The sequence below is a fragment of the Ptychodera flava genome, chromosome 12 (genome assembly GCF_041260155.1).
Source record: "Ptychodera flava strain L36383 chromosome 12, AS_Pfla_20210202, whole genome shotgun sequence".
NCBI classification, from domain to species: domain Eukaryota; kingdom Metazoa; phylum Hemichordata; class Enteropneusta; family Ptychoderidae; genus Ptychodera; species Ptychodera flava.
Window position 1 is genome coordinate 14,278,668 of NC_091939.1, and position 11,289 is coordinate 14,289,956.

The 11,289-nt window shown below is 40.6% G+C and overlaps 1 protein-coding gene across 1 annotated transcript; it reads left to right on the plus strand.

The window, feature by feature from the left end:
• The first annotated feature begins 847 nt into the window (after positions 1-847).
• Positions 848-7,944, plus strand: LOC139145086 (ketosamine-3-kinase-like). Its single transcript, XM_070716033.1, has 7 exons — positions 848-1,004; positions 2,861-3,052; positions 3,422-3,603; positions 3,947-4,106; positions 4,454-4,649; positions 5,385-5,559; positions 6,826-7,944. Exons 1-7 carry the CDS (start codon positions 951-953, stop codon positions 6,887-6,889), a joined length of 1,023 nt encoding a protein of 340 aa, XP_070572134.1. The 5' UTR covers positions 848-950; the 3' UTR covers positions 6,890-7,944.
• The last annotated feature ends 3,345 nt before the right edge of the window (positions 7,945-11,289 follow it).

Consider the following 11,289-nt stretch of genomic DNA (forward strand, 5'->3'; position numbering starts at 1 on the left):
TAATTTTTGTGTTAGGCATTGTGCTAAATTGTTGCTGGTCTACATATATAGGCAACGTTGATCATTTTAGTTATGTATTTTCACTGTACTGTACATAGCATCGTGTACAACCAACGTGATCGCGCGCGATCAAACCTTTTTGTTCACTGTGTCTGCGTGCAGTAAACTCAGCGACATGTGCTGAGTGTAGTGTCCCGATGTTCGTAGCTCTACACGAGTTTATAGATAGAAATACACCACTGAAGTTCGTTTTCGATCTTAATATTTTACTATTGCATGATGTTGAGTCTTACAAAGGCCTTAACAGAAGTGGGGACTGTTCCCATCTCACTCCTATTGAAGTTGAGAAGACTTATGTTTACAAAAATTTATGTTTATCAACAAAAAAATCACGCACGCGCAGCGCGACGACCACTGCGCTTTAAGTAACGTAAATTCTTCAATATTCATAGTGGTAACTTTTTGATGTTTTCACAATTTCGCCACAGAAAAATTTCTTCTGCACGGCATCTTCTCAACGCAATGCATCGTGCAGTGTATTGCAGTGCCATTGTTGACGAATTATCCTCAATCTTGGCATAAATCGACAGGCTGTGTTGACAAGTGGAAAACTTGGTCTTCCAACATGATTTTAGGATGCAGAGAATAAATTGTTTTACATGTACAAACGGAACAAAATTCACATAAAGTTGCAGCTTATGGTAATGTTGGTCATTTTGCTAGCCTGTTTCTTTCCTCTGTGCCATGCGATTTGGCGGTGGACAGGCATGGCATGCCATATGCCTGTCCACCGCCAAATCGCACAACCGCCTAAAATGTAGTCCGCCCTCATGTGGCAGAAATTGTGATCGCTGACCTTTCAACTCTGAGCTCGACACTAGCAGTCGTGCGGTCACTCTTCGGGCCATATCATGCAGACCGGATGATGCAGGCTATAGGCCAAGTCATTTATGCTCGTAAGGTTGTTTTCATGCCGAGTCACACGGAACAAGCAAAGCTTTGAGGTAAGAAGCAACCAGAGACCCCTTTTTATGGGTAGGCATTCTATTTTTTATGTGACAGTGCAGTTTATCATGTATTTACAAACAACCGCACTGTCACCGTTTACTGTCGGCAGAATCAAAACGAAAAGCTGTGTGAGGACAGTGAACATGTACACTGTTGGTCAATACGATCCTGCATTTTATTATAATAATATACGGTACCGTTCAGTTTTACGGCCGGGGGGGGGGCGGCAAAATCCAGGGGGGGGGGTCATCATAATTTTGGAATCTGCAAAGGGGGGGGTCATCGCTTATTCACTGGTAGGAAAGGGGGGGGGGGTCACCACATTTTCAAAAACATAATACCAACAATAAAGTTCACTTTATGCCATGGCCATGATCGACCCTCTTTACCGGCAGCCGCCTTCGGCGGCCCACTACAATAAATTGACTTTATGTAATACCCCACGGCAATCTTACCGTAAAATTCCCAACTGAAGCCGCGGCTTGTATTAGAAACATTTTTGAGGGACCCCTGGGATCACGCACTGAATAATGGTAATGGCCGCGCGCCTTCAGCGGCCCTGTCCAGTAAAGTCTACTTTATGCAATAGCCATGATCGACCCTCTTTAACGGCGGGCCACCTTTGGTGGCCCACTAGAATAAAGTGGACTTTACGTAATGGCCCATGACCCTCTTAACCGGAGGGCTGCCTTTGGCGAACCACTCCGATAAAGTTTACTTTATACAATGTCCATGGACATGAGTTGTCTATGGAAATGAAGTTAAAAATTGCCTTACAGTCCTCCTAATTAACAGCGTTTCAATGGATGTGGCTGAAAAGTTTGTGCACTGGCATCGAATAAAGTGCGCCGCGTACCGGAGTTCAAATCCAAACCATGCGGGTAAATTTGACATATGGGTTTTGGTTATTTTTCAGGGGGGGGGGGGGGGGGGGTCATCAATTTTTTTCGTCTGACAAAGGGGGGGGGGTTCATCATTTTTTCACAAAAAATGCAGGGGGGGGTCTATATTTTTTTGGACACCGGCGACAAGATTTTTGCCGCCCCCCCCCCCCAGGCCGTAAAAACTGAACGCTCCCTAATGATAGCCGTTACACTAAGGCGTGTTTGATACCCGATATTGAATGCGAACGATATTAGTCGAAGCAGAGCTTTCCCAGTTTACGCGTCGACATGCCCTTTTTCGACCAGTGAACTTGAATGCCCTTTGCCGTCTGCTGTGCAGGCGTCGAGGTTATCCCGGGGTCACGCTAGACACTCGGACATAATAGACTACCTCAACGTTTATCCCGAGGCCATATTCAGGGGTGTCTTTATTGAGCATCTCTTTTGTCATGGAAGCTTCTCAACCAATGTGTAAGATATTTCCTATCCGTTTGCATATGAGGAAATCTGGGTGATATGATTGAGTTTTGAAGTCTGTATCAACAATCGATGACAAACACTTTACCATTACATGATATATGAAATAAAGGTAGCATGCGCCTTGAAAGTGAAAGACTTAAACTTTTGCTCAAACTTTCCTGAATAAAACTTTCAAGCATTCTCTTACCAAATCAACAATAAAAACCGGGGTCACCGTGCAAAGTTTGGAACAAGCGACACAAATTACCCAACTTTTTGCGATATTTGAAATTCAAAATGGCCGCTATTCCTGTGTTAACTCTATGGTGGCAAAATAAATTTTTGGATTTTAGAAAAACTAAGCTGGTGAAAGTTTTTCTTTCACTAAAGAGTGAGCCCCCACAAGCGGTAGATCAGAAAAGAATTGTAGAAATTTTAGAGTCCGACTCTCTGTTCCCAAGGCACCTTTTACTTTAACTGGAATGATCACACTTTCCTTCATCTTACAGATAAGTCGTAATAAGCTTGCCACGTTGCCACCAACAGTTAAATCCAACATGGAATCTATTCTCAAGAAAGAACTTAGCTGCAATCATGTGAAGTCATTTGGTTTTGGGGGAGGTGGTTGCATCAGCTCTGGACAGAGCTATGAAACTGACAAATATGGTGAACTTTTCGTCAAAATGAACTCTGAGAGTGGGGTAGGTCACTGAAAGTCACTTCTGCTACCTTTTGTGTTTGTACTGTGATCTTGAACTTCAGCTGGTCACATGCTACTGTTCTTACACAGATTGTGATGTGACCCAGTAAGCCTTGAAAACAACAGAACAATAACAAAACAATAAACTTTGGCAGTCCAGTGCAAAACTGTTAGTCATCGATCATGATTTTGCAAGCTTACCACCCAGTGGTAAAACAGAGATGAAGTAGGGCATAGTCAGATGGAATATTTATCATAGACAATGCAATGAACAAGAAAATTCTGTTTTCTTTTGGGGGGGGGGGGAATAATCTCACGCTTCAACATAATACACTTCTGCTCAGTATTAATTTTTTTTGTGTCCACAAAGGCTCGACTCATGTTTGATGGTGAAATGGCGGGCTTGCAAGCCATCCTTGCCACAAACACTGTCAAAGTCCCAAAACCGTACAAAGTCCTTGACCATGGAACCGGAGCTATTCTCATCATGGAGCACATTGACATGAAAGGTCTAGGAAGACATGATGCAAAACTTGGTGAATTGTTTGCCAAGTAAGTGTGTCGTCCTGAAGGTAACAAATGAAATATGCATGAATGGAACCTTTCTGTTCATGAAATCAGAAATCATAGTTAGAAACTAGACAGATGGTTTTCTGTGTAAATGAAACCCTCAAAAAATGTAATCATTAAATCAACTATGTAACAATGTAGAAAGAGTAACAATGTTAATAGCAACAAATAAAAAAAAATCTTTGGTCTGTCGTTAGTGTTTACATCTGTGAAATCTTTTGTTTTTCATGTATCTCAAGTAAGCGCAACTTTCAGGAGTTAACTCAGGTTTCTGAGTTTATCAGTGAGGTTTAGCCGGACAATAACTTCAGGCCTTGGTTTGCAGAATGCACCTGCACAATGAGGAGTTGGGAAAAAAGCAGCAAACAGAATCTAGCCGAGTTGGAAGTGGGGGTGAGGATGGCTATGTCAGCAAGTTTGGCTTCCATAAAGCAACTTGTTGTGGCTACATACCCCAAAACAATGACTGGCAGGATGACTGGATAGTAAGTAAATAATTGTGCTCCATATTTGGTGATAGGTCACATTTTGTAGGTCACGTTTTTGCAGTAATCTCATGATATATGGATAATGATATAATTGTTATTCATAATGTCAAAATTACGAAAAAAATGCAACAGAGTGTATCATACATCAGCAAAATTTCAATGTCCACACAGTAAGTTTACTGGCAGAATTTTATAGTTGCTCAAAAAAATTAGGCCAAATGTTGAAGATTTTATGAGGAGATAAGGTAAAAAGTTGAGAAAAGGAAACAACTGTGAAAGAATGAACGCGTCCCTTTGAATTGAAACCCCTTTAACACAGTCCTATTTCATCTTCCAATCATTAGACATTCTACACTCGCCAGAAACTTGGACGGCAGCTTGAGCTAATTGAAAAAAAGCGGGGAGATAGGGAGGCCATAGAGTTGTGGTCCAAACTTCAGTTAAAAATTCCTGATTTCTTCAAAGGCCTGGACATCAAACCAGCCCTGCTTCATGGAGATCTCTGGGGCGGAAACGCGTCTGGAACGGATGAAGGACCAGGTATGGTTTGACTATATGCATCAAAGAAACACTGTAACCATATTTTTGACAGGTAGTAACACTTCCTTACACTTGGGGATTTGGCTGAGCGGTTTTGTCTGTGGCTTCTCCGCTAGGTGACCAGGTACAATACATTGTGACTTGGAACCCGATTGAAACCACCGTATTCCCCATCTGCAAAGTCAGTGACAAGCAGTATTGAACCAAAACTTACATGTATTTTCATTTACTTGCCCTGGTATGTTACAGCAGATAGAGCTGGTGAAAAGCAACAGTTTACAGTATCTGTGTTTTCAGAGGACCTTCAAATGTTTACATGCAATTTGGTATCATTGAAAACTGAATTCTAGTCCTGACTAGAATTTATCTGTCAGTGTCAGCCATAACATTGCTTATTCTACACAATGAATTGTCTTTGTAAGGCTAAATACTTTGAGAGAAGAACAAGGAGATGCACACATGTATTTTCAGAGACAAAACTGAAAATATTGTCAAAAATTACAGCTATATAGCCGGACTTACAAGTAGGGAAATGAGTGAGAGTGTAATGAAAGAGTTCAAAACTATAAGGGTAATTCAGAAACATATGGGAGTACCTACCTGATAAGTTAGTCCTCTCAATCATCACATGTTTACTCAGAAAAGTTCTCTTGAGTATAAAGGTTCTGTAAAATCAAGATTTCCGATCCCACTGTGTATCAATCGTGCTTTTTCTCCATTCTTTACATGTTGCAGTGATTTTTGACCCAGCCACTTTTTATGGTCACCATGAGTTTGACCTTGGCATTGCTGGAATGTTTGATGGATTTGGCGGTGCTTTTTACTCGGCGTATCACAGCCTTATACCCAAGGCACCAGGATTTGACAAGAGAAACCAACTGTATAAACTTTTCCACTATCTCAATCATTGGTGAGTCATTTTCTTCTGGTTTTGAATTTTTTCTTCATTGTTTATTGATTGTTTTAATGGCAACACTGTGAAGATTAACAAAAGGCAACCATCAGTGCATTCTTAACCTTAAAACTGCTAGTCTTTCATAGTCAAAGAATGGTGTAATAGTGTAGTTTTGTAGTTTATGAACAAGAACAGCTGGCTTTGTAGACAGTGGTGAAGTCATAGCGCCCCCTAGTGGTAATAAAGTGCTCCATTCATTTCATAGTCTGGTTCCCTGACCCATTTCCCCGGTAGAGGGCGTGGGGAAATATAGGGTCAGGTACCGGCTAATGTAAAAATGGACGCTATTGGGTTAAAATAAAACAAGTTGTGATTGGATGAAAGTAAACATTGTAAACTTTTTCTCATCTTTCTTGGGTTTCGCACTTTCAGGCTCACTTGACACCAACTTCTTGTTTGTACCACAAAGCCGTGGAGGTAGAAAGAAAGACTTTCTACCTCCATGATTTAGCCACTGTGATTTAGCACACCTCTTAATACTTTTAGAACGTCAACATGATGCCTGGCATTTTTCACGAAATTCGGACACCATTCTATCCATCGAAATCAATCGTCGTTCACAGTTCCAACAAAGTTTGCTTTCAATTAGCTGTGATATCGCAGCAGTACTTGTGGCGTGTATCGAACGTGCTCGGGTCATTGGGGTCACGCCACAGTCGGCGATGACCTCAATGACCCTAGCGCGTTCGATACACGCAACAAGTACTGCTGCGATATCACAGCCAGCCTTCAATCACCTCTATTTCCCCGTACTTCTGGATTTATCCTTTCAGTTTATGTTTCCCATCTCGTGTGCCAATGTTTTTGGTTCGGATACCAGTGTTCAAACATAATTCTGATCCAGTCGAATTTTGACCGGCGTTTTCATGGTAGCAGCCATGTTTGTTGTAGCATGTTCTGTCAGGTGACAGACCTCCGCCATCTTGAACAAAATTCTGTTCAAGATGGCTACCCGGTACCTGACCCTATTTTCCCCACGCCCTCTACCGGGGAAATGGGTCAGGGAACCAGACTACATTCATTTCATAATGTACTGATACTAGGTCACTCACATTTTCATAGCAATGAATCTCATAATGAGAATACAAGGCGAACATTGCCTGTCACAATGTATTTACCGCAAAACAAATGAAGATGTACTGTTTCTGAAAAGATTTCTGTCTTTCAATTGTTATTTAGGCTTCGATTCATTTTAGTTTTCCTTTTTTCACTCCGCTACAGGAATCACTTTGGTTCTGGGTACAGAGGTTCATCAATTGGTATCATGAGGGAGTTGGTGAGATGACAGTACTCATCATGCATGCGATATCATGGGGAATTCTCTGCTACCAACTTAAACTCATTGCAGATGATGGCCTTTTCAATGTTGCCTGAAATATACCAATGTGTGTAATGATGCTGGTGTCATGCTTCAGACTGCAATAAACTCAAGGTACAACTACTCCAAGAGGATGCCGGAGAGTGTGAAAAAATCAAGTCATAAAATGTGGCCAGGGAAATTATGGTGGGTTTAGGATTGCATTTGTTTCTCAGCGACCAATGTGCATCACAGTGCTCTTCAAGCTAAATTGGGATTAAACTGACCATAGAAAGTTCCCATAAATGCATGTTACTTTTCACATATTACATGTACTACTGGTAGTATATGGCCGACATAATGATATCAGAAATTCCTAAATTGATTTAAAAAGTTCAGAAACGTTACAATTCAGAGAGCACGCTGTCATACATAGAGTGCAAATAGCCACAAGCAACTGCTTGTGTCGTCTGATTTGTATCGTTCTTCTGCAGACCAATCAGAATGCTTGGTTGTTGACGGACAGAAAGCAGTGCAACCCGTCCTTACAAACATCTCTCTGATCAGGACACCTCACTAGCAAAGACACCGGCTCATTCTAAAGGGATTTCACCAAAGGACAGGTGCCACTGTACATTTTATTTTAACATGGGATACCAAAGAATTATACTAGAGTGGGACTGAAAGCATGTTTTGCCAGGATCTTTTTATAGAGTCCTTTTTTGGTGGATGAAGAGTAACAGCATTGATTCTTTTAGGTATATTTTGTAAATAAAGCATGTTGCTCTTCTCTCTTGAGGACGTAAACTACATGGTAAAGTTCCAAACTGGTTGATTCAAATGCTTCCGAAAAACCCACAAAAATACCACCTTGTCAGAGTTTCTAGCAGTTGTGAAGACATTCTTGCGCATTCTCAAATGGCTCTGCAGCATTTTACTGGACTGTGGGTTTACCTGAAATCAAATTTTTGCATCTCGAGGAGCTTTGAAACAAAATTACCAAAACTAATGATATTGTCAGCAAATAAAAGTATTTTAAATTACACTGTGTGTGTAGCTGTGTATGTATTCTTAATCAAAGAAAAATACAAAAGATAACTAATCTTTATCAAGATATATTAAGTGTTGGAGAAATATATGATCGTCTGCTTTCTGATTTGGAAGCATCTTGTTGCTATTTGTCTTTCTTTTGCACCACTTGTGCTTTGGGAGTCGGCAGTGGCAGTGATGAAAGCCTTTCTTCAAGAGCGCCACCTCGTGACTGTTTCGTGTTCCGAGCAAGTTGGTGAAGGGGAGTGCACCCTGTCAAAGGCACTTATTTCTGACCAGAGATTGCGACAAACCGCCGTTGCCATAGTCACAGTCCATTTGTGAGACTTTTAGCTGTTCACCTTTCTAATTAGTCAATCCCATTAGCACGAGACACAAACAAATAGAATTTTCACGTATCGACGAACGCGTAGATTTATCCAAAACCTCGACAGAGCAAGTGAAATTGATCGTGGCGTACATCGGGAAATTAGTAAAGAGCGTGTCGCAGAACTTCATAATATATGTGATGGTCTCGTTCTCTGTCAGTTTGATTATCCATCAATATCAATCGTAAAAGTTGAATAACAGGAACTCGCACGTCACTTATCTTCTCCAACCAGTTTCTGATGTGGCAAATTTGGAGTTGACTGTCCGACAATGTGCAAGCAATGAGCTATAACTTCCGCCTCGTGACAATCCTTGTTTTCGATCAAACCCATTTTGTGTGACTTCGGAGAGCAGTTCGCCTGACCCAACTAATGAAATTTAGAGTACAGTATTCAAGCCGCACTTTCTGCACTTTCCTAGTTGTGTCTGCTCTTCAAATAGACGAAGTCTCTGGTAATCTTTGATGCAGGGTTTTTGAGTGCGTCGCATTTTATATCAGAAGTCAGTTGTAATTTGGCACCTCGAAAAAAGCTGAAAAGTGCTATGAGAAAAATTGCCCCAGGTTGGCCTGCTGCCCAGAGGAGAAAAAAATGGGATCTTCCTGAAATATTATGCAAATAATGGATCGAAACTGAAATTAAAAGTACAGCGAGGTTACATTTTTCACAAGTGTGATATTAATGACAATCGTACACCAAGATTATTTTAGTTAATGCTTGGTATTTAAAAAATAACTATATTTCATTTTCTCTTGACACAAATACATGTCAAAAAGCAGCGACTTTCCCGCTTTGAGGTACGAGTTCCCTAAACCTGCATGCAGATTCAAAAATGGTCGTCACTAGCCATAAGCGACAAGGCCACATTACCAAGTAGCAAGTATTTTAACTGACAGGCGGTCTTAAACACCAGGTATATCTTATGTTAAGATTTTAATGTAATGCGAGAAATAATTGTACCACGTTGGAAGGGCCGTGATTGTGCTAGGCTCTCTTCTTTGAAACCCAAGCATCTTTTTTACATGTTAATAAAAGAAAATGCGACTTCTTTCCGACTTCGATCGTATTTGTCTTTTCAATAATATTTTTCTGTCAGAATCGAGAAAAATACCATGGCAATTAAATAGTGTCTTTGTCCAGCAACTCTGTATTTGATATTTCAATGCAAACGGCGCCATCAATGGTTATACCCGGAAATCGCTATGGATAACTGACGCAAAATTAAGTTGTGCGTACATAATTTGCAAGACTACATTCAGGAAAGTAATCAAAACTAACGTTTTAATGCGTCAAAGGCAGGAAACACTTCTTTGCAGGCTTTTTTATACACTCTTTGTAAGTAGGCTAGACTGATATACAAAAAACGTCAAAATTACTGTAGAATATTGGTTTTGATTGGTTCATTGGTTCATTTCAATATTTCGGCGACGTCAGTGCGAAATTAACTGAACCCAGCTTTTCTTTTTTTTTGGCGTAAATTTTGACCAGTCCATAATACGAAAGGGGAAATTCAGCCTTCATGACCAGTCCATAATACGAAAGGGGAAATTCAGCCTTCATTTTGATTGACGTTAACTAAATATGTATGGTTGTCGTATGCAGTTTTGGTCGCTCGACTCGGCCTTGCTGCCAAAAAAGTCGTATTTTACGAACCATTATTAAAAATCACTAGAATACTCTGATTGGATTAAAATCGCACAGACGCTGTGTTATTAATGTCGTTTATGCAATTTTGCACCCATTTTGTCGGCGCAGCGCCGCGATATAATTACACAACTCACGAAATTGCTTTCATAAATTGAGAACTAATCTCATTCATGAATGTGTGGAGTTGTGAAATTGTCATACAATGTATAGCCCGAGTTAAAATGAACAGGGAAAAGGAGAAAAAAAGACTAGTGCAGTATTTTTATTATAAATACTGAAATTTGAAATTGAAACCATTTCATTGCACGGGTCAGAAGTGCCACACCTGTATTCATGCGACTATGCGCAGCTTAAAATATGGTTTTGTGATTTTACTTCAAATGAAATGTGTGCTCCTATAGCAACAGCAACTCAATGGGTGATATTCGGAGTGCAGACAATAGTGATCTGCACAGCCTAACTCTCTAATCTCGCATTGCGTGAGAATATATCATTTTAGCCCATTAGTTTAAACGGAAAAGCTACTCTTCCTGTCTCTGTACCGCACGGATTCCTGCAGCGCGGCATACAATCCATCATGCAAGTGTCATCCAGTGAATGGAGTGTGTCAGAGCAACGTACAGCATGAGCCGGTGAAATGGTACACCACTGCGACGTGACTTGACTAAAAAATTGACATAATTGAAATTGACACCCAGATTTTTCCTGCCTAGTTGCACAAACGCTGTTCATAGTAGTCTTCACTACTGTCCTATATTGCTATTGTATAGTATGGCGATTCGGTGTCAATGCTCGGTAAAGGCCAGTGAATAATTAAAACGTGCATCGCAAACGCATTGGGTTCGACCACAACCCCTTTGCCCAGCCGAAAGTTTTAACATGAAAAAAAGGCAGTGGCAAAATTACAATTTTAACTTCCTCCGAATACGGCAATTAAATTACCGAAGGAGATCGACCGAAAAGTTTTGAACAATTAACAATGCTAATTATAACAAATCTGAACGCTGATTAATTATGGTGCAAATTCGTACATGTTTCCCACGGCGTAACATTGATGCAATTTGCGCACGATAATCGAAAAAGATCTACATCGAAACATCTAACTCCACACACCCCACTCCACCCATCCCACCCCTACGCCATGCGCTTCTTTCATCAGATGCGTCTTGTAACGTTGGATCGCACTCACTTTGAGAAAGTCAAATAGAAGGAACAGAACGTGTCTTCATGAACAAAACTCACACTTTGCCACCAAGTTTCAAAAGTTGTTGCCGACACTTTCATGAAATTTACTGACTACTTCTTTCGATGTGAGCTTTAAAT

Excerpts from the sequence above, each read along its gene's own strand:
- LOC139145086 (XM_070716033.1), top strand. The coding sequence starts at position 951 with ATGCTCGTAAGGTTGTTTTCATGCCGAGTCACACGGAACAAGCAAAGC. Across the intron at positions 3,053-3,421 it reads AAATGAACTCTGAGAGTGGG|GCTCGACTCATGTTTGATGG; the intron begins GTAGGTCACTGA and ends GTGTCCACAAAG. Across the intron at positions 4,650-5,384 it reads TGGAACGGATGAAGGACCAG|TGATTTTTGACCCAGCCACT; the intron begins GTATGGTTTGAC and ends TACATGTTGCAG.